A 23950-nucleotide genomic window follows, 5' to 3' on the forward strand; every position below is an offset into this window, starting at 1 on the left:
TAAAATATTCAAAATAAATTTTGTAGTGGAGCCAGGATCAGTAACTATGTATGCAATTAATTTTTACCTCTTTTGGTGTTACCTACCTCTGTAGACAGTGGGAAGATAAAGATATTCATGCTTCTCTGTGTTTGTGACCACTACCACTTAATATGCAGTACTTCGTGGATTACTGTATATAATTCTTGTAACAGTGGAACTGTGGCTTTTGTGATGATATAAATTATCTCTTAGTGCATTTCTTTCATATTAGTGGAGTTGGAATCATCATAAAATATGTGACACCATTAAATACCACCAACCCTTGAACTACTAAAAGACAAAAGATTATTAGTGTTAAAATACTACAGTGGTTAAGGATAACTGAAACTAATTACATGTAAATGACCAAGAAGTAATCCCCTTAAAGAAAATTCTATAAAGACCTAATGGCTTCTAAAGCTATTCTGATAAAATTGAGTGAAACTCTGTGCAGCAGAATTCTGTTAATTATTATCCAACTGAGTGAGCCAACAAGCCAAAGGAATAGGCACTGACCCAGAGAAAACAAAATATTCTTGAGCATTCTTATGTGGGTGGGAAATTGCTCAGTGTCACTCAGGAAACTGGTGAGTGTTTTGAACGAAAATTGTTTTGTATCTTAACTGTTGGAATGTTTTATCTGGAGAAAAAAAAAAAGAAAAAATGTGTCAGATATCTGTGATTAATTTTGTCCTTTTCCCAATATTATGAAATTGCTTTTTAAAGTAGGTCATGTTTTTAGTACAAAAAGATCATGAATAATTACAAGTATAACATGATTTCTTTTCTTATATCATTATATACTTCCCAGGTATTGTCAAAAGCTTTTTAAAAAGCAGAATTTAAAACATTTTTTAGGGCATTCAGAGCTTTAATCTTCACACTGGAAACAAATGTCCACTCAGTGTTTTGTTACAAGAGAGGGGAAAATGCCTATAGAAGGAAATGGACCTATACAGATAAAACTCACTTTTTAACTCAGTAATATATAAAATGTAAAGAGATATGATATAAACTTGTGATAGTTTTAATCATATAATGAAATATTTCCGTATGTTAAAGTAACCATATACTGCATATGACTTTTTCTGTAAAGTGCTGCTCAAGTCTATTCTCTTTGCTTGCCTTTTTCAACTTCCTTTTGCATCATATAATCATAGAATTATGGCATGGGTCGTAAGAGACCCCTGCAGCGCACAGAATTGCCACCCACTAGAGGCGGCTATCCAGGATTCATCCAACAGGTTGCAACTGGAAACAGGCTCAATCCAACCTGGCCTTGAGGACCTCTAGGTATGGAACATTCATATTTCCTCTAGGCAACCTGTTTCAATGCCTTACCATCCTTTTAAAACTCAAAGGAGCCCACTGACCTGATTTATAGGACAATCTGTGGAAAAAAAAAAAAAGTAAACCAGATCTTCTCTTAAGCTCTCAGAGCTGTCTGGGAGTAGGTGAATATCTTACATTCTGGCTGTAAACAATCACAAACTACAGAGGTTCTCACAAAATCACCAAGATAAATCTAGCATTTTAAGATGAGTAGGAAAAATGTTATATTGTATATTGCTGAGGTTATGAATGGCTGAGAAAGAAAATCAATTATTGAAAACCAAACCACAACACAATGATCTTCAGTTTGAATAACTTACCATAAACTTATTTAAAGTTTTCTTGAATATATTTGTTCCAGTTACTTCAGATTAATTTATAGGCTTACTAAATTAAAATGAATGAATGAAGGAGACTTTTAATTTTCTTTTCTCCTTCAGTTTTTCCTTATTCAGTTGACTTTAGTGCTTGCAAGTTTTAAGAAGATGTCTAGAACAGATTATGAATATCATGCCCAAAGGCAGATCTAGCCTTGTGAGTGATGAATGTCTTGGACATGTACTCCCTTACATTTCTGAAGCCTTCTACCTTTCTTTCAGGGAGAGAGGGAGCTTTCCCTCAAAAGTTCAGGGAAAATCCACAAAAGGTGATCAATATTGCATCAAACGGCTATCCAAATTAACTTATGATTTTAGGCAGCTTAACTCATCACAAGAACCTGATTATTATCAGCACAGTAATAACCAAGAAAATTTAATTATACAGTAGCAACTCTTCGTCTTGTCATTTATCCTTGCAAAGGGAGAAATCTCTCAAGGTGACAGAGTAATCAGTCAAACCTGGAAGATGGGAAGCTCATCTCGTCTAACAGTATGGAAGAATTCTGAAAAAGGAATAGATATGAGTCCAAATGGGCTAACCTCTAAGATGTTTTTTTTTTTTTCCTCAGACATTGACCAGTTGTCTGATGTAATTATAAAAGTTCTGTCTATCTTGCCGTAACTCTTCTCAAATATGGTTTGCTGTTAAATTGGAAGTGAACCATGGTGATACTTTTATGAAAGAAGAGCTTTTATTCTGTTCATGCATCTGTTGATGTCATAGTATTAAAAATGGATACTGTAGAAAGATGGAGAGATGTCTTCTCAAAAGCAGAAAATCATATAAAGTTTGCTGGACTGGCCATTAACAAAAATCACTTTCCATTTTCAAAGTAATACTATTAAATTGTTCTGAATTAATACAGTTTCAGTTGACAAATAAAGACTAGGTGCCTGTACTTGGAATAAGTGGGATTAGATTAGAACTAAGGTGACTTGGCTACTTGTGGAGTCCATAAATTCGTACTAAGTTTTGTGTACCTTTTTAAATGTGTCTAAAACAGTGATTGTTCAATCATATCCTAATTACCTGGGAACTTGAATTTGCCTTATTTTTTAATCATTTGTATTCTAATAAAAGCTAATAAGTTCAGTGGTGAACCAGCTAATCAAACTTGTCACAGAAACCACAAATAGCTGATGTATGGGGTAAGTCTTGTTTTGGCTTCTGTCTAATACTAGGTTTTGCTTGAGTTTGTCTAGGAAACTGGTGGCGTTCTATACTCCTTGCATAATCTTGTTGTACACTTTCTTTCCAAGTGTATAGTGACTAAGAAATCAGTATCAATACTACAGACTTGAGCACAGAGAAGTTATGGTTAAAATGTTGCAAAGATTTGTAATCAAATAAAACATTCATGTGGGAAAAAATACTGTAAACGATTGAAGTATTTCTGAGCTTTTTGTGGACTAGTAGTCGTAGTAAATGACAGCATCTCTATATAAATTCATGTTATCCATATTTGACACTAAGTATTTGAACAAGACTTCAGAAACATAAAGAAATATATGCTTGACTCTGTAAAAGAATTTGAAAGATATTGAAATGATATGTAATGACTAATGTTAACCAATAGGCTTAAATCATATTGAGTATATTACTGGCTCTCATCCTGAAGGAGTCTACAAACTACTTATACTAAAAGTGACAGCCAAAAAGGAAAAGGAGTAGGATTTGTTTAGTCTTTAGCCTTGTTATAATCTGTAACTAACTTCCAAGTTGTCTTTTTATGAATCTGTATGTGCATGGCATGTATCTCACTCTATTGTAAGATATAAAATATATTCCTGCATTTAAAAAGAGATAAAAATAATGACATACCATTTTAACAGTAAAGCCTATTCATTCCTGGGGAAAAATAGTAAAAGAAAGCAGCAGTTAGGATTGCAGAGAAGTGAAGTCTGTTTCTCTTCTGGTACATTCTTTTAAGATGTGGAAGTCCCATGCTGGGAAGTGTTCAAGGCCAGGCTGGATAGGGCTTTGGCAACCTGGTGTAGTGATCTCTGCCAGTGGGAGGGGTGATGGAATTAGGTGATCTTAAAGGTCCTCCTTCAAACCCCGTAAGTCTATGATCCTTTTACAAAAAGAACTATAGTGATTTATTCTGAACAGGAACCACTGAGAAAACAGTTGACAACAGTAATGTAAGAGTAAAATAATTATTTATTTTGAGAGAATATCACCCCCTTCCTCCCCCACCTTCCCCCATTCAAGTTATGACTGTTCCTGGGTGCTATGAAAATCTGTGTGGATTTCTCTAATACCTAATAATCTTCGAGTGTATGTAGCATCTTTTCTCTTCAAAGGGATGCTTAATAAACTTTCTGATCAGTCTCTTTGTTTTAGAACAATTTTAGGAGTTAATTTATTGATTAAAAGCTCACTCCATCTGCTGGAAACTTTTCAACTGATTTGAAAATATATAGGCATGAAAGAAGGTAGGTATACAATAGTGCTTTTTGTGATTTGGTTTTTACTCTGCAAGCACATGTCCTGAGCTCATACTGGGTCTTTCACCAACCAGTAGCCTTAAGTCTTTTTCTGTGGGGTTTCTTTCTCATCACTGTACTAATACTCATCATCTGGTCTCTCTTTGGGCTCTCTGAATGTCAGCCTTTCTCGCCAGTACTCTGACTGCACCACCCTACTTGGTGTCTTCTGCAAACTTGCTGAGGGTGCACTCAATCCATGTCACTGACCAAGATGTTTAGTATTTCCAGTCCCCATAGTAACACCTTAGGAACACTGGTCATCTCTACCTAGTCCTCTGCACCGTATCTCCAAGAATCTGTGTATGCCCCTGAGAATAATTAATCATGGTCACAGATACTTTCTTAGAAAAGAAACAAAAAATCTCAAAATGGAAAAAAAGTAAAAGTAATCTTTCTTTGGGATTTGGATCTGAACAGTTATCTGCCTCAGCCTGAAGAATAAGTTATTCACTAAGTTATGTGAAACAGCATAACAGTTCTTAATTTCAAGGAACAGTTCCTTATTTTGTACTGTTTTTGTGTGTTTTTTTGTGTTTTTTTTTTTTTAACTACTCTTCAACATTGCCATTCTATGATTATTCATAACTAATTGAATCTCTCTGATCTTTTACATTCCATTGTTTCTTTCTGTTTGCTATTTGATTCAAATGTAGCCAAATAGTGAAAAACTAAATATTTCATCACATTTATACTTTCAAATTTTAACTGGCTTGTGCAGAGCAGATACTGATTTCTTTGAGTTTCTCTTGCATCCTGCATGTGCACTTTAAGAACTTTTTTCTTCTTCACTTGCCAGCAATTTGATTTCTTGGAAAGAAGGAACAAATAAACTTGCAGTAATAGAAGTAGAAAAGTTACACAACTGAACATATGTTGTCAATGTGCAATCAAGGTTCATATCTCAGTATGTTATAAAATGCATTTCTTTCTAAAATCTGTGTACTTGATGTGTGGATGAGTGTGTAGGCCCTCACAGAAACTATATAAATGTAATCTCATAAAAATATCAACTTTTATCCAATTGAAGATTTGGGGAGTGTAGCTGGTTTAAATACATCAGTGATAACTCTTGCATGCTTTGTGGTGATTTTTGCTGTTTGTCTGTTTTACGTTTGAAATGGAAGAAAGATAGGTAAAAAGAAATAAACATATATTACTCCCCTTGAATAATAAGTAAGGATAACTTGGCTGTTTTTTCTTGGTGGGGGTGTTTTTCTTTTTGTTTTGTTTTTTGAAACAATCAGTCTGGGTTTATCTTTCAATCCTTGCAGCTTGAAAATGGCTTAAAGAAGAAAAAAGTTCAGAAGTTTTTGTTTCCTTACTGCCATGGAGCTATTTACATCAATCTGTGTCTTTGACAGGGGACAGCAGGCCTGCTGGTCCGCTGGCCCAAAAAGGGAAAGAGGAAAAAGCGGAGGGTGGGGAAATGGGATCTGGGCCTAAAGACAGAGCAGCACCAACAGTCTATGGAGGAAACTTAATTTTACTAAATATGATATTGGAATGCAAGATAACAAAATATAATACAATATAATTGGAATTGAGGCTCATAAATAAGATGAGAGAGGAAGTGACTGAAACCAAAGGCCTTATTTTGAATAGAAAGCAAAATGGCTTCATACTGGCAAAACACTGCCGGGCAGCAAGAGAGTCCCGAGACATTCCCCTCTGAATGCAAAGTCCTCTGGGGTATGTAGTTCTTCTTCTCTTATGAGAAACGGGTATCCAGAAAGTTGCCAGTCCCCAGAGCTGGAGTATTAACTCTTTAATTCCCCATGCTTTACATGATGTTATGATGTGAAACACTGATAACGAAAGTCATAAAACCATGACAGATATGTCACCAAATTCTTACAGAAATGCAATATTTCTGTAAGAAATAGAAAATAAATCCATTTTTTTCTCTAGTTGTATGAAAGAATTCTGTTGCTAATGTGATGGAATAGCATTTTTTCCCCATTTTAATGTAAATAACAAATCAATAAAATTATTGCAATATTTTATTAATGATAATACACAAAATGCTTTATGCTGTACATAATCTGCTGCTTCATTTTAAAAGTTCACAAATCAGGTGGGTTAGAACAAAGTTTTAGAGCATGAGTGTGTTCCCCCAAAAAACATAGTCAAGATATTCATATATTCTTCCTATTAACAGTTGTCCAGTTATCATAATAGAATGACTATTAAAAAAAAAAAAAAAAAAAAAAAAAAAAAAAAAAAAAAAAAAAGAAAAGAAAATAGGAATCGTGGATGTCAAAAATGTGGATATACCATGTTGTTTGTGTCAATAATGAAGAAATACTGCTTCTAAGATCAGTGATTTCATAAGATGGGCTTCTCAACTTGCATGCTATTTTGCACACCATTTGGCTGAAAGATGTATGTTCAGAGTAATTTCAAATTCTTGATATTTGTTTATTTTTCAGTAGAGAACAAAATGAAAATTTTGGGTTTTTCTTTTTTATTTTTAAAATATATCTATATTCACCTTTTTTTCTCACTGTTTTATTATTCCATCATCTTCTCATTATCAATGAAGAACTGGGATCTGACTCCTCTTTGAACAGGTTCTGTATTCTACTAACTTTCGCTTACAATTTCTTATAGTCCTTTGTAATACTACATCTTCTTGTTTGTTTTTAAGTACTAGGATATTTTGCTTTTTTATGTCAGAGGCAAGAGTTTTTATACCATAAGGAAATATAAGCACAAAAGTAATACTCAGCTTTCCCAATTTTTTTTGTTTGGTCAGGCCTAAGAAGTGTGTAAGATTTTGCTCAGCATTTGTCTTTATTACTTCCTTGCTGACAGGCCAAATATTTTGGGTTTATCTTTTATCAAATAAAGCTCTGAGATTTAATTATGAACTTTAGAAATATTGCAATTAATTTTTTGACCTTACATTGTCTCTTACATTTCAAAAGCTGAGACTGATCTTTGGTAATAGGAGAAAGATGAAATTGCTTGTGTTTATTTTGCATGTCGGGACATGAATGAACTGTGGTTGTGATTTCTATTTGATTCCAAAAACATACTTAACAAACTTGAATTTTTGAAGTGATGCAGTGGGAAAACTTTTTATTTTTGTATGTCTTACAGATTTCGCAATGAAACAAACGGAAAAAGAAATAAAAAGCAGCAAAACCATTAAGATATTTCTCTTCATGAAATTAGAAATGCAACTTTCGTGATTTTTGCAGTTTAATTGTTTTTAGTTATCAAAAATTAGTAGTAACTATAGGAATTTTTAAATAAGTGAGTGTTGCATCAAATACTTTATATATAAAAAAAAAAAAGTAGCTACACAAGAGTAAAAAGGAAAAAAAAAAAAAAAAAAAAAAAAAAGTCCAGATAATTTATGACAGGAAATAAGGAAATAATTTGCACTGCATGTGTCTTCATTTCAGGATGTTTTTTGGCTGATTTTTAGTTTTGAAACATGTAAGGAATATAATGTTTGGAGACAACATCATCTGCTTAAAAATATAATGATATTAAGCTATATGGTATATTTTATAGCTATGGGAAAAAAAATAAACACAATGATCCTTTGCTATACATTCAGAAGTACTGAAATCGCCACCTTTTAATTTTCAGTATTAAAATAACAATTTTCTTCACTTTTTCAGAGAGACCATGATCAGACCCAGATTGATGAAATATGAGAATGTGCATACACTGTCACTGTCCATTGAAATCTTTATATTTACAGGAAAAATATGCCCTGTAAATTGCACTTTAATTTACGTGCTCATTACCTATTGAGGAGAAAAAAACAAAAAAAAACAAAAAAAACAAAAAAAAAAACAAAACAAAACAAAAAAAAAAATAAGCAAACAAGCAAACACCTACCCAAAACCAAAGAAACATCAAACAAAGGCTCAATCCTCTTCATATAGACTAGTCTAACACAACAGCACATAAATTCATTACTTCATGAATTTCTGTAGCTAACAAGTTGTCTAATTTCCAGTGAGTGCATCTATGAGCAAAATAGTTTCTGAGACGATGGTGTCAGGGCTCACTCTTCTGCTGTTTCTACAGCTTGGGTGTTGCCAGGAAGCTCAAAGCCTCAGCAATACAGTTGTAATTTCAAAGCTTTTTGAGTATGTTGACCTATTTGTACTTTTCAGATTGGAATTTAAACTATATCATATCAGGAAGTTTGTGGACAGTGATTTACAAAGATACAAGAGAGAAGCTACAGGGCTCAGCTGGCTGCAGGCAAAAATAGCTGCAGAGTGGCCCTTACCTCCCTGTCTGCTGTGCCATTCATGTGTGCTATGCTCTCCCAGATGGTTCTGGTCCCAGGTGCTAGCATGAGCTTTGTGCTCAGCAGGATCACAGGTGTAAAGTCACATACATCCAGATATTTAGGGCTGATTTTGAGGTGGCAGTGAACTTTGGCAGGCATGGCAATTTGAAAGTTGTGAATAGAATGGAGTCTGTTTTGAATAGAATCTGTTTTGCCAGCGGATGTCACTGTACATCTCTTCACATCCTGTTAAAGCAAATCATCAATCCCATTGTGCTGCAGCCATTCCTGTAACCAATTACCTGTTCTTAGGATTTTCTGCAGAATGACCAGCCACCTGACTTCTGTTTGCCTCAGGTTTTGTGGGCATTTTATGAGTAGGTGCACATTCTTAGATTAAATTAAAACATCAATAATTTTTTTTGGTCTGTATTCATTCACAGACAATTCTGCTTGTCTTTTTTTTTTTTTATTATTTTTTTTTTCACCCCATTCTCTAGCCACAGGATCAAACAATTGCACATAGCATACAAGTCTGCATAGGCATGTATGGCTCAGTGCTTCAACACTATTTCTTCTATGCTCTGCTTTGCCAGCTGGACCAAGCCACAAGTTAAAGTAGCAAACTACAGCAAGATTTTAACATTTAATTATATTGTCTCTAATAGACCTTATTCAAATTCATATGTTGGGGCACCTACATAAAGTTTACTCAAATGCAATTTCTGGGCACACTGTTGGGTCTTTAGCAATGGCTGTGATGCAGCTATGTAGCACTGTGTGGGGTGGTGATGCTATACCAGCCAGTGATAACAAAGTGAGCTGGAGACCATTTCCATCCTTTTCGTTCTCCAGAATTTTCTATATAATGGTATATAGATGTCCTAGAAAGTACCGAAAAGTTGAATGCAGATGAAAAGCAGCAGTTTATAACTAAGAAACTGGAAGCAGGAAGTGCAAAAAACTTCTATTCAGTTGAAATTAAGAATAAATAGTAAATAATGCCATAACTATCTACTTTTTAGTTTTCCGTTTACTGTCTTGGCTTTCTCCATTTCAAATACAGGTGTTAACTCTAATCGCTATGATATATAAACAAGCGTCTTTAAAGACAGTGTTGGAACATTTGGAAAAAAAAAATAATTTTATCAACATAGTCTTCTGTTGGGATAGCAAGATTTTGTTTTCTTTTGTTAAGTTATGTTTGGATAGCCAAGAGGAAAATGATAAGCAAATATAAGTGATGGCAGATTCTCCATATCACAATTTTCTCAATATTGGAGTGAGAAACCAATTTTTGATGTGCTGATATTTGTCTAAGCAAATGAGTAACAGTGGATAAATAATGAAAAAGCGTGCAGCAACATTTAGTAGCAGTGATATCATCACTATGTAGGCAATATGCTATATAGTACAATGGTGTTATCTTTTCAAGAATAATATTGAAATACACATCCTGGGTATTTTGTGGAATGTAGACAGCAAAATAAAACCCACTGTAAAGATACTTGAACTTCTTCTCTTGTGAAAATAAATAAATAAATAAATCAAAGGTGAATTTGTATTCTGTTCATTACATAGGTAAATTTAACTTACAATTTCACCTAGCATGAGGTTCCATAGTTTGAGAAAGAAGGCAAGTGAGCGATATTTGGTAACAATTTCTAGTCAAGTAACAAATATATCTGTTTATGCTGTACTCACTTCTAAAATGTCTAACACTATTATTAATAAGATAGTTATATCATTATTTTTATTTTAAGAGTAATATATGCTGCTGCTGCTTTAGGTTATTTAATCGAATATCAATTAATTATTAATTTTATTGAAGGAAGCTAAATTATTCTTTGTCTTTTTTTAGGGGTGATCACAGATTATGAATCAAAACATGGACATAGGATCTGTTCATCATCTAATAGAAGATATACAGATTTTTAGGACCCAACCAAGACAGCCAAATAAATTAGAAGGAATTTGTCAAACAGATGACGATCTGTGTAATTCAAATCTTCCATCTCAAAATTTCTATCCATATTCACCTCATTATACGCATATGCATATGAACTACTGCAGCGAGTTGGAAATTTTTGAAGCAGTAAGAATTCGAGAACTAGAAGAAGTCAAAGCCAGAGCTGCTCAAATGGAGAAAACCATGCGCTGGTGGTCAGACTGTACTGCTAATTGGAGGGAGAAATGGAGTAAAGTTAGAGCAGAAAGAAATAAAGCCCAAGAGGAAGTCAGACAATTGAGAATAAAATTGGACAGTGTTGTAAAAGAATTGAATATGCTTAAGAAGATAAACCAGGATTTAGTAACTGAGAAAGAAAGTTTAGAAGATGTAACTGCATGGAAAACAGAGTATTTCAGTTCCTCAGAAATATCTCATATAAAAAAAGACCTAAACCAGTTAACATTTTTGGAACAAGAACCAGTGAAAGAACTGAACAAAACCAACAAGATTCCTTGGGCAGAAGACTCAAACAAGGTAAAGAATGGGGATTTTTTTTTTTTTTTTTTTTTTTTTTTTTTTGTTCATGAAAAGGAAGGAGATTATGTACTCAGAAATGAGATTTTTCAAGGATTTTCAATAAAATATAATGTGATATGATCCGTAATAAAAGCACTTATTTTGATTTTCACCCATTTTATAATCCTAATGTAGAGAAACACAGAAAACAATTCATATCCCTCAGCTAAAGCTGTAAGTGAAAGGCTGTTATCTGCAACAACTTAATGCTCTGACTATCTTTCACATTACAAGTTATCAGATTATCTCTGAAATTCTATGTTTTTGTGTACTATTATCTCAAAAAAGCAGTGTAGGTTCCTGATATCTAAAATAAATTTTAGTTTTCAGTACTTGCAATTGCTGAAATGAAGAAAGAGGCAAGGGGAATTCTTCTGCAACATGAAAAGTTTTTCATTTGGCAAAAAGAGCTATTAAAATCTCAAAAGAAATCCTAATACAGATATATTTTTTATTATTTTTTTCTAAGTGTTTTTATTTTGCTTATGTTTTACATGCAAAATCTATCTTCTCAAAATAGACAATATAACACCTTTTGTTTCTGACTGGGACCCAGACTAGTATGTTATGCACATAACTGGTTCTTACACAAAACTTGTTAAAATCCATTATTTGTTTCAACATGACTTACATTAGAAGTCCAAGAGTTGTTATCTGGAATTTCTCAATATTTTATTTGTACATATAAATTACTTTCCTGATTTTAATAATTCCAGGATTCTGTCTTGACAATAGTTGTAGCCAACTAGTGATAACTGGGACCTATTTCTTTAGTAGAGAAACCTTAGAAATATTTTGGTTATGAAAATTTTCATATGTTCACAGAGTCTGAGATACCACAAAGCAGTGGAATCTCTCCATCAGAAAGACATTTTTTGCATTAGAGAATTTTCTAACTGTATCTCATTGCTACTATGCAAGATGGCATTTATTCCTTTTTTTCCCCCTACATGGTTTAAATGTTTAGAAGAGCCTTGGTAGCTGGAAGAAGTCATATTTAGACTTTTCCTTTATTTACGTTTTTCTCAAATGCCATGTTTATCTCTTTACTCAGGATGTGGAGGTAATCAAACACCCCTTAAGAAGCAGTCAGGATAAAAAGATGACTCCAAAGCATCTTGATTCCTTTCCCAGTGGATTTACCAGTATTTATTTTGAGGAAACTAAAAAAGGTCTGCACAACGCAGCTCAGACATCAGAGAATGATTTAATGCACGCTTCTGTTCTGCATTTGCATTTGGCTGAGTTACAGAAAATCTTAAACAAAGAAAGAGAGTAAGTGCAAAATATATTCTCCTTGGAGAATTCTTTCTTAGAAATAAGTTTTAAAGAAACTTTTTGATGTAAATATACTGAAGTTTTGCATTTATAGCTCATATGTTCTCCTAGGTATTTCTAAGCTCTAATTCAGAAAATATGTATTTTTAAATGGTTTTGGAAATTGGTAATTACATATATTGTGTTTCACAGTAGTGTGTATGTCTCATTTCCTTTGGCTTGCTTATCATTAGCACAAAGAAGTACTCCGTAATACAACTGTTAAGAATACACAGCTAATTAAAAGATTGTTCCTATCAGAGATTTGATACTAATTAAGTGAAATCTAAGCCATGTTATACTCAATTATTGGGTCAACCTGGTATTATAAGAAATTTTCATATACTCTTTCAAATTTTTGCTAGTAAACAGTGACTGCAGAATGATGAAGGCCATTTTTGAATTACACCAAAATTGCTTTGCAAGGAAACACATGGTATGTGATACATGTGCAGTGTGTGAGGTAGTAGGAGACTTCAGTTTCAATGCGACTATAACGTCAAAAGAGATTAAAGTTACTCAGAAAAAGTAGAAAATACCTCTTCTCTTGCAAATAATATCAAGTTTCAGTTCAAAGAGTATGTAATAGACTATGATTAATCTTTCCTGTCATTTTCTTTCTTTTTACAATTTTTCTGTGGATAATTCAAGTCTTAAGCATATCAAATTTTTTTTTTAAAAAAAGCGTTTATTTTAAATTCTTAGAAAGTATTTACTGTGTTGTTACATGGGCTAGGAAGCTGTAGAAAACATATATTCTTTTTTTGAATCATACTGCAGCAGATCACCAAAACTATATTCTATCTTAATAAAAAAAAGATTTCATTTTTTGTGGAAGCCAAAATCCAAAAATGTTTAAAATTTTATGATATTTCATGAGAGTTAAGAGGCTGATACCTTATAAATCCGCTCTCCTCTGTTTGAAATCTTTAGGGTTCTATGTACTTTATTTGTTCAACAGAGATCATAGTATGCAGAATTTTCCTTTTTAAAAGAATAATAATCATTCAATATTTTTTAAAACAACACTCTTATTTGATGAAAATTTAATAAATCCCTGTTCTACTTCTGTTTTGTTTTTGTTAATGCGCCTTTCCAGAAAGTTTGTAAACATGTTTCAGGATGCCGGATTTTTATATTTATCCCTAGGTGTATACTGACTGTTCTTCATTATGTCATATATTAATAAATTTACTAGGGCATGATAAAAACTGGTATATGTTTACACCATGCAACATGTAGCAATTCCAACCTCAGGCCATAACTGCTCATGAAGCAGCGGTTTTCACATAATGGTAGGCATTTGTGTACAACTTCCTCTTTAGGTCTCTTTGGGTAATATTTCCCATATAAAAAGAGCTTCTGTAAGCAAAATATATTCAGCTGAGACATATGAAGCAATTATGTTTGGCTATGCACACAAAAGATACCTATGAAAAGTATTACTAGACAAGCATTAACATAATCACTGGTCTCTTGAGTCACCCTATGAATCTTTGTTGGGCAGACTATCATCTACCAGTTCAGGCAGGCTTAGTCTCTGCTTTTCATGGGAATAGGCTTACATTGATGACTTGACATCTTCAGATTACTTTTTTTTTTTTTTTTTTTTTTTTTTTTTTTCCCTCCTCTCCTCTCTTTTAGTTTTATACTTGTCCACATCAGTATTTTTGCTCCTGGATTCTGGATCTGCTAATAATCACTATCTCAACAATCTCATTACTGTTTGCATAGTTCTAGCTTAAGTACTTTCTCACAGCTCCTTCCTTACAATTTAGATTTTTTCTCAGTAAATTTCAGCCAAGGTCACAGCTGTGCTACATCAAAAGCAAACTAGGGTTACAGACAGCTTGAGCCTGTAGGCCAAAGGTTACCTTGGCAGCCAGTATGATCTTGCTCATTCTGCACAGGACCTCTCAGCAGATTTTTTTGGCTTACTTTCAGTACTCAAGAGTTGTGGCTAGATTTTTTCCAAACTGAAACCAGCACACATGTCCATGCCCTTACTTAAATGGCTAACCTCTCCATAAGTGTTTTAGGTGGTTCTGGATCAAGAGGATTCAGTTTAGTTATAAAGAAAGAGGCAACAAGAAGACACTTTTCACTCAAATGAATTGCTACACTGATGCAGCTAACGTTGCTTCCAAACCTTGAATCAGACCACTCAGAGATAACTATGGTGTCTCTGCACAAGCCCACAGTGTACTGTATGAACATGCCCCAAAGACAAGCCTTGTCAAATACCCTTTTGCTGATTTCCTTAAGTATAATGATACTGCTGTGGAAGAAAGATTTTAAATCAAATATCCTCAGAATGTAGCTAAAGTCAATGTCAAAATAATGCCTTTTGACAAAAGGTTAACAAGTTCTTTTAGTCCCAGAAGAAAAAATAACTACTGTGTCATACAACAGTATCTTACACTACTGGATGAATTTCCGCTTTTACATCTTCAATATTTTTTTATTTTCCGTTATACTCAAGTTTCATCCCTATGGTATCATAAAACTTACATACAATTGTCATCTCCCAACAAAATATTATTTCTGTAGTTTTACTGTTTTTCAGATTGCAAATTTATTCAAGGTCCTGACTTTATATGCTTTATTCCTACACTGAGGAAGTGTTAGAAATATAAGTTGAATGTTTTTATTTGTAATTAAGAGTAATTTTCTTTTTTCTTTCATTTCTCTTGTGAGCCAAATTCTATTTTGTTAGACTATTGCACAGTGGTATACACATTGCACAAACATTAAATGAAATTATGAAGGCAAGGATATAAATTACGAAAAAATCATTGTTATCTTTGGACTTTGGCTGACAGTCTTTGCTGTGGACACAGAAATGAAGTTTTTAATTATTCTCAAAGACAGGAACATCTGTAGTGCTTCATATTTCTTTCATTATATCCTGAACTGCTGATAATACTGTGTTTTGAAAAGAGGTAAAAGCCAAAAACAAACTTCAGTGTTTCAGTAGGAACCATCATTCCTTCTTCGTGAATTACTGTTCTAACCATTTCCCAGAATATAGTAATGAACATTTTACTCAAATAACATTCCAGAGCAGAATCCTTAGAGTTGTCATTTTAGTGATGACGTCGTATTGGTGAGATAAATAATTGATGTTTTCAAATTGTTTTTATTTCATTCTTTCAATTTTTTTTTTTATTTTTTTTTTAAACCAGTGTTCTGCACATAGTGTATGCATATATTCCAATATACGTGTGTACTTAATCTTTTCCCTGTACTCAAATATAGTGAAACAGTATCCATTATCTGAGGATCTTTGCTATCTTACTATATATTACGTGACCAAAATAAGTAATTGAAGTTCATTTCCAAATTTTATTAAGTTTAGGGCAAGGATTTATTTAATTAAAAAATTTGAATTTTGTACTGGAACTGTCTGTTCTCTTTAGCCATTATTTATTTATTTATTTATTTTTAAACTCTCTTAGAGTAATTATGTGGTTATAGTACAGGTTTAAAATAAATTAAAAATACACAGTTGAAAAAGGCAGTAAAATATAACTGAAGATTTGAACAGGAGTTAAATGTCATTTATGTTTTGTCATCCTCAAAAAATGTAATGCTGATTTTTAAAACAATTTCAGAATGAATGCATTTCTGGAAAAAGAAGTGGAAAAGACAGAAAATGAATTAGCTCTTTGGAAGTGGAAGTATGAAGAACTAAAACAATCTAAACTGGAAAGTCTGAACCAGGTATGTTAGCAATACACATTTATCATGTGAAATAAGAAAAAACTGAAGCTTCTACTTTCCTCTTTTAACTAAAAATAAAATTATACTTAGGCTTTATGAAAATAATAAAGAAATATCCATTTTATTTGAAAATTGTTTTCACAACAGAACTATAGGATAACTCTAGGTGAAAGAAAACTCAGGTCCAATTGCTGCTCAAATTTGTAGTCTGGCCCACTGGTAGACTTTACTCATGGTGAAAAAGTTTCTGGTTTCTGACATCGCCCAGTCATAACATCTCTTGTTCCAGTAATACGATTATTTTCTGTTGTTCTTCCAGTTTGCACCACTGAAGAATCTGGCTTTATCGTTTTGATAATCCCTTCACAAGTACTGGGACACTGCTATTAAATCCCACTGAAGTCATCTCCACCAAAATGATCAAACCCTGTTCCTTCAGCCTCTCTTTACAGATAGTCTCATAGTTGCCTTTATGCAATTGTCTCTGTTCTCAATCACTTTTCAGAGTTGACAGAGAGTGACCTTGGAGGACACCACCCAGCTCTCTCAGGACACTTTGGTGAACCCATTGTGTCCTACTGGCCAAGATCTCTCCAGTAATCCCTTACACATCCTCATCTACTGTTGTTAATTTTTCTCCCAGATAACCTTTCAATAGTTCTAGCAGACCAGGCCAACAGAGACAGAGTCTGGGAAAGCAGGCATGAGGGCAGAGGGGGGCTTGTGGGATCATAGAATCCTTAGAGTTGAAAGGGACCTCTGAGGGCCATCTAGTCCAACTGCCCTGCAAGGAACAGGGATATCACAGCTAGATCATGTTGCCAAGGGCCTGATCCAGCCTCACCTCGAAAGTCTCCAGGGATGGAGCATCCACAATACTAGGTAACCAGTTCCAATGCCTCACCAACCCCACAGTAAAAGATTTTTTCCTTATATCTAACCTAAATCTACACTTCAGCTTGAAACCATTTCCCCATGTTCTGTTCCCACAGACCCTGCTAAAGAGTCTGTCCCTTCTTTCTCAGCCTTCTCTTCTCTCATCTGAACGGCCCCAGCTCTCTCAACCTATCCTCATAGGAGAGGTGTTCAATTCTGTAGTTCATTTTTGTGGCCCTTCTCTCCAGCAGGGCTGTGTCTCTCCTGTACTGAGTACTCCTCATCAGGATATAGTACTCCAGGTGAGACCTCCCCAGTGTAGAGCAGAGGAGCAGGACCACCTCCCTCAACATGCTGACCATGCTTCTTTTGAAGCAGCCCAGTATGTGTTTGGCTTTCTGCTCTGTGAGGGCACATTGCTGGTTCACATCCAGCTTGCCATCCACCATTACTCACAGGTCCTTTCTGGTATGTCTCGCTCCAATTAAGGAGTGAGGCAAGGTTCTTTTGATAAATTATGCTCGGCGTGAGATTAAGAAGAGAAGCATTCAAATGTTGATCCGACCAGTTTATTGGGAATAATAGACGGCTGAGGGGATGGGGAAGGGAGAGCGGCGGATACCAAAATTAGGGTGATGGGGAAGGGAAAGTGGGCGATAGGAAAGGCGGAAAAGGCAAGAATTACGGAAAGCGGGGAAAGCCACCTCCTGAACGCAGCAGCGTCCCGTTGCACGTCGTTTCGTTGGTCCAGGAGGAACAAGCGCAGGGGAGAGCCGCAGCAGAGGGTCAGGCCGCAAGCAGCAGATCGGTGCAGCGCAGAGCGGGAGGTAGAAAGGGCAGCGAGGTATCGGGAGGCAGCGAGGTCTTACGGAGCAGGGTCTCGGGCAGCGAGGTCTCACGGAGCAGAGTCTCGAGCAGCAAGCCCAGGTGAATCCGGTGTCCGCCGTAGGAAGACGTTGGAGGAATCTGAAGCCAGATGCCTAAGAGTTCTTCATGCATGCATCTTCTTCAGCATGCAGGCGTTCACGTAGTGAGGCATCTGATGTCAGACAACCTCCTTGTTCATGAAGAGAGGCATCTGATGTCAGAAAACCTCAACCCAAAAATCCATGGTTTGTCCATGCTCTTTTTATCCTACTTCTTCCCAGCCTTCGGGACATTTCTGGAAGGCTTGGGTAAGAGTCCTGTGAATACCTCGGAGATGGCCCTCTTCCTTGAGATAGGCCCACACAAAAGACCACTTAAGGGCCATTCATCTGTATCTTATCTCCCTTTCGTAGCTCCCGGACTTGTCCATCTGTCATCTGTCTGTCATCTGTCACGTCAACCTTTAAACAAAGGGGGTCTGGAACCGTGGTTCAGACTTGCCTGGACTTGTCCTTCTGTGTGTCTCTGGAACCTTGGCTAGGCTTCCCTGAACTTGTCCATTTCAGCAGACTTTGAGACAGTAATGTAAAAAGCATGGCCTCTTACATGGTAGACTTGGTCTCAATCCTTTAATCCCTCGGTTTATACTGGTATGGGGGGGTATAAGGTGGAATGATACAAAGATAGTAACAAAGATGATAACAGATACTCAAAAAGTTATTTATGAGGAAATACTCACTAATATGGATGCCTTCACTGGGAAATGCTGAGGCAATCTCCACCATGGAGCAACATCCAAGAGATGCTGCCTTAGTGGTGGTCAGCCCTTAAATGAGGTCTAGAGGAGGTGGAGTCAAGCTCCACCCCTGCCGGGAGCACAGCTAAATTACTCTCACCTGTGCTTCCACAGCTGACCCGACACTTGCCTCAGCTGATTAATCAGAGGTTCAGGCTGTGATTACCAATTTCCCATACAGGGGGGTTGTCTTAACCCAGGTGCAAGACCTCACAAGGTTCATCTGAGCCCACTGCTCAAGTCTGTTTAGGTCCTTCTGAATAGCATCATGTCCCTCTGATGTTTCAACTGTACCCCACGTGTCATCAGCAAACTTGCTGAGGGCACACTCAGCCCTACTTTTGATGTCACTGATGAAGATATTAGAGACTATTTGCCCCAGCACTAATCTATTCTGTGGGGAGGGATGCCCCTATGTCTCTCAATTTTCATTTTGAGACCTATGATTTTTGCTGTGGACTTTTATCCAGAACATTGCAGAGAGACTACCAAGGCCTGTTCGGATCTTAGACCAGTGTTCCCAGCTGCTCATCTGCATGGGCACAATTGTTACAGAAATGCATGCATCCTGGGAATCAACCAGAAAGAACTTTGTTTAGTTACAGAACTCAAATATTTTTAGAGCAATTTAATTACTGTGCCAAGTTTGTAGACCTGAAGTACTGTGAAGGACAGACGGCTCTTCATGAAAAACATGGAAGAGGATGCCTGAGGGGATGGAAGTGGCCCTCAGATCTAAAAGCAGCCCAAATCTTTTGAGCTCTTCTGTGTGATGGGTGATAGCTGGACTAAAAGCTTGTGACTCAGAGGAGAGCTCAGTAAGGATGAGATTGTGATGGGAGTTTGTTACAGACCACCTGACAAAGTGGAGATTATAATCTTTAAAGAACTCATATCTCTGAATTTCAGAGTCTGGTTCTCATGGGGGACTGACAGTACAGCTGCTGGAAGGGCATCATGGTTGGATGAAAAGCAATATAATTATGGAGGATTTCAGGAATTATTACTCTCTGTAGGCATTAAATGGACTAACTAGTGGTGATGCGTGTCTCGCTCCAATTTGCAGGAGAGAGGCAAGGTTCTTTGATATGTGTATGTATTGGTTTTAAATGTACAGATGGAAACAAAATGTACAGAAGGTATATAAGTGAATGAGTAAAGGGAAAACTCACCAACGGTGGTGCCTTGACTGAAGCAGCTGAGGCAGTCCTCCCTGGTGAGCGATCTCCAAGAGATACTGCTCCAGTGGGAGTCAGCCCTTAAATGAGGTCTCAGAGGGGATGGAGTCAAGCTCCACCCCTTCCGGGAGCACAGCTACATCACTCTCACCTGTGCTCCCACAGCTGACCCCATACTTGCCTCAGCTGATTAATCAGAGGTTCAGGCTGTGATTACCAATCTCCCATACACTCCACCCCTTCACAGCGTGAACCAATGATTAGGTGAGTTTTCCCCTATCACAGAGACCCAACGCGACGCTGATACAATTTCCCGTCGCACCGAATGCTGATGTTATTCAAATGATGATTGGATGGGTATTCACGATCTTCCGTGGGCCAGTGCTTGATAGATGTTACTGGAGACAAGCCATCTCGAGGTGCAGGTCCATTTGCGTTTCATCAGTCCACACAAATTGTTCTCTGATGGTCCTAGAGGCTTAGAATCTTAGGGAGAGTAATACAGATGTTTCAAGGGTACCAGGAGAGGAAGGTCTGCCCTCCAGGGCAAGATACAGGCCGTATTCTTGTCTTGGGTCAATACTTCTGCTCGCACCGGATTATGTCCCGGCCTCCGATACCATACTCTCTGGCCAGATATCTGCGGCTGTATAACTATATCTGGCACCAGAGGAGGAGTCCTGATCTGCCATAGGGACATGATGGGTGTCCCTTTAGCAATAAAGACCGGAGTATTGACCACGATGTCAGTAGGCCATGTACCTATCACCGAGGGGGTAACTGAACCTCCCACCTCCAATAGTCTCCCCCAAGGTGCAAGTAGGCCACACCACTTGGGTCCTACTTGCACCTTCCAGGGCCAATTTATCTTATGGATTCCTGGTTTTAGATTCTCAGGGGCAGGGAGCAGAAGATTATTGTCATTACCAACCTGCGGTTTTACCTCATTATCAGCACCTGTAATTTGAATCCTAAGAGGGGAGGCCCATATAGTGTGTAACATTTTCAGAGCACTGGGTCTGCCATCCCGAGGTCTTTCGTTCAAGTCCCGCAGGGTTTCGTATAATCTTTTTGTCCACCCCTGCAGGGACTGGGAGTCTGTCTTCAGGGCAGCCTTAAGAATACCATTGTAGCGTTCAATAAGGCCTGCCCCTGTTGGATTATATGGCAGATGGAATCGCCATTCAATGTTGTTCTCTTCTGCCCAGCGCTGTATCATCGCTCCAGTAAAGTGAGTCCCTTGGTCGCTCTCGATGACTTGAGGTGTCCCATATGCAGACATCAGTTTAGTGAGTGCCTTAATTGTATATGCTTGATTTGCCTTTGGTACGGGATAGGCTTGCAGCAGTCCACTTACAGTATCAACGCAGGTCAGGGCATATCTCGCCCCCTCAGACCGAGGGAGGGGCCCAATGTAATCAACCTGCCATCTCTGAAGAGGACTATATCCTCTAGCAATGTGGGATGTTGTTTCAGGCAACGGTCTTGGTCTCATCTTCGAGCAAGCGTCACAGTCCTGACATGCTTGGACGATATCAGATAGCTGTACAGGCAGCCCCCATGCTTTAGCAGCTGCCCACATTATCTTTTGTCCAGCATGCCGTAGCTTCTGATGTAACCATCGGGCAATATTTTCGGATTGTGAATTCCCAATCCATCGAACTCGGGCCAGTGTGTCCGCTTCATCGTTTCCTGGTGACTGCAGGGGTTGATGACCAGAGACATGGTAGACACATACCGTCCTGTGTTTGACTGTATTCCAAATGTCTACCCACATGTCTTTCCCCCAGATCGGTCGGGCGTGGATAGTCCATTCCTGGGTAGCCCACTGCGTAATCCACAGAGTAAGCCCCCGGTACACGGCCCAACTATCCGTACAGATGTTCAGGATGCCATCACCAGGTTCTTTAGTTATAACCATCCACACGGCTCGTAATTCTGCCCATTGGCTGCTCTGACCATCCCCCTCATCAAACCAGATTGTCTCAGTAGAGGGATGGTATGCTATAGCTCGCCACTTGCTCGGGTTGCCTCTGCTGGACCCATCCGTATACCAGGCATCTTCAGGAATAGGATATCTTCCTTCCTGAACAGGGCTCTTCTCTGGTGGAGCGACAATTGGTTCTTTCGGCGTATCACTGCGATATGTCACTGGGCCTAGGATCTTCTGTAATTCCTCCTTGAGTGGAGACGAAGACAGGCTGCTTCTTTGACTTAGATAGGCGACCCATCGTGCTACCGTCTGTGCTTGGGCCACCCCTGTCTTAGGAAGGTGAGTTAGATCTCTTACCCACCCCTGGATCGGTAATGTAGTTTTAACTATAACCTCTGCTGTTTGCGTTATTGGCTCTACCGCTTGTAACGCTGAATAGGCAGCCAATAACTGTTTTTCAATCATGCTGTATCTTTCTTCTGCTCCGTGCCAAACCTGAGACCAGAATCCAATGGGGGTTCGAACAGAACTCTGGCGTTGCCACAGGCCCCAGCCAAAACCATCCTGGGTAACATGAACGTCTAGTTCAGCTGGGAGGGTCGGATCAAATATACCCAATGCCTGGGCTTGTTTAACTGCCAGCTTTGCCTGTTGGAAAGCATCTTGTTCTACCTTCCCCCAGTTCCACGATTGACCCTTCTTGGTAAGCTTATACAATGGCCTCAACAACTGAGCTAAGTGAGGTATAAAGGAGCGCCAATACCCCAATATACCTAAGAACTCTTGTAGCTGTTTCGATGTTGTAGGGACTGGGAACGCTTGGACTTTATCCACTACTGCACTGGGTAGTACTTTGGTTTTTCCGGACCAAATTACTCCCAGGAATTTTACAGATAGCCCCGGACCTTGCACCTTCTGTGGGTTTATAGCCCACCCTCTCTTTTGCAGATAAGCTATCAATAAATCTGCTGCTTGTCTCACCGCCTCTAATGAATCGGACGTTAACAGGAGGTCATCAATATAATGATATAAATTTACATTATGTGGCTTCTGCCACTTAGCCAGATCACGCGCCACCAAATTATGACAAAAAGTAGGTGAATGCACGTACCCTTGCGGCAGAACCTGAAAAGTCCACTGCCTGCCTTCCCATGTGAATGCAAACTGGTCTTGTGATTCTTCACTAATCGGAATACTGAAGAATGCATTCGCTAAGTCTAGGACACAGTGATACGTTTTAATTTCTCTACTTAGTGTGTCCATTAGGGAGGCAATATTGGGTACGGCTGCATGAACGGGCGGCGTGACCTTGTTTAATTCCCTGTAATCCACTGTCATCCTCCATGTTCCATCCGATTTTCGCACTGGCCATATTGGGGAGTTGTACGGGCTATGTGCAGGCCTTATAATACCCACTCTTTCTAATTCCTGCACTGTTTTTGTTATTTCATCCTGCCCACCTGGGAGTCTGTACTGTTTTACATTAGTAATCCGACGTGGCTTGGGCAGACAAATAGGCTCATGTTTTGCATGGCCTCTCAATATTGTCTGAATTGCCCGGATACTAATGCATCTCTGCCGCAACCGGAACTCTCCCACTGTTGTGTGGAGAGCCAGACCCCACAAGATATCAATTCCCAATATGTACTCCGGAATTGGAGCAATAGATACCTTGTACTCCCGTGGTGGGAGGCGCCCGACCCCCAATTTTACCCAAGTTTGGGTGACTGGAACGGTCTGTCCCCCAAAGCCTCCAATCATTACTTTGTTCCCTCTGAATTTTGTTGGGTCTCCATAAATTATAGATGTTTCCGCCCCCGTATCAACGAGGGCCATAACCTTCTGCACATTTTCTCGGGACCAATATATTGTCAATTCCACATAGGGCCTCCGGTCCCGTCTAGAGGCCCTAGGGTGACTGACGTCCCTCATCACGCCATAAACTGGGCCAGATTCAAGTCTTTTACCTCTGATGCCTCGGGTACTGTGACCCGAGGCACCTGAGGTGGCCTCTTTTTCCTATTTGGCACGATAAAGTCTTCTAGATTCCAAACTGTTGTTGGTCGTCGTTCTATAAGCCTTATCCCCGGTCTTTTGGGGCGGTTTTGAAATTTTTGTTCATCCTTCAGCTGTTTCCACAACTGAAGCAGAACGTGATTGGGCTGCCCATCAATTTTGGCAAATTGAACACCTGCTCGGAGTAGATCATTAAACATTTGTTTTCGGGACACCCTAATGGGTCCCGCCCG

The 23950-nt window shown here is 37.9% G+C and overlaps 1 protein-coding gene across 2 annotated transcripts in view; it reads left to right on the top strand.

The window, feature by feature from the left end:
- CCDC102B (coiled-coil domain containing 102B) overlaps positions 1 to 23950 on the top strand; it is a 136596-nt gene that overhangs the window by 16209 nt on the left and 96437 nt on the right. For both annotated transcript variants that reach the window (XM_072330590.1, XM_072330592.1), the window contains 3 exons: positions 10346 to 10969; positions 12066 to 12286; positions 15943 to 16051. In XM_072330590.1, the coding sequence (XP_072186691.1) occupies positions 10361 to 10969; positions 12066 to 12286; positions 15943 to 16051 (939 nt within the window). In that variant the 5' untranslated portion in view covers positions 10346 to 10360. The remainder of the gene's footprint in view (positions 1 to 10345; positions 10970 to 12065; positions 12287 to 15942; positions 16052 to 23950) is intronic.

Source organism: Excalfactoria chinensis, chromosome 2 (genome assembly GCF_039878825.1).
Source record: "Excalfactoria chinensis isolate bCotChi1 chromosome 2, bCotChi1.hap2, whole genome shotgun sequence".
In the NCBI taxonomy this organism is placed as follows: domain Eukaryota; kingdom Metazoa; phylum Chordata; class Aves; order Galliformes; family Phasianidae; genus Excalfactoria; species Excalfactoria chinensis.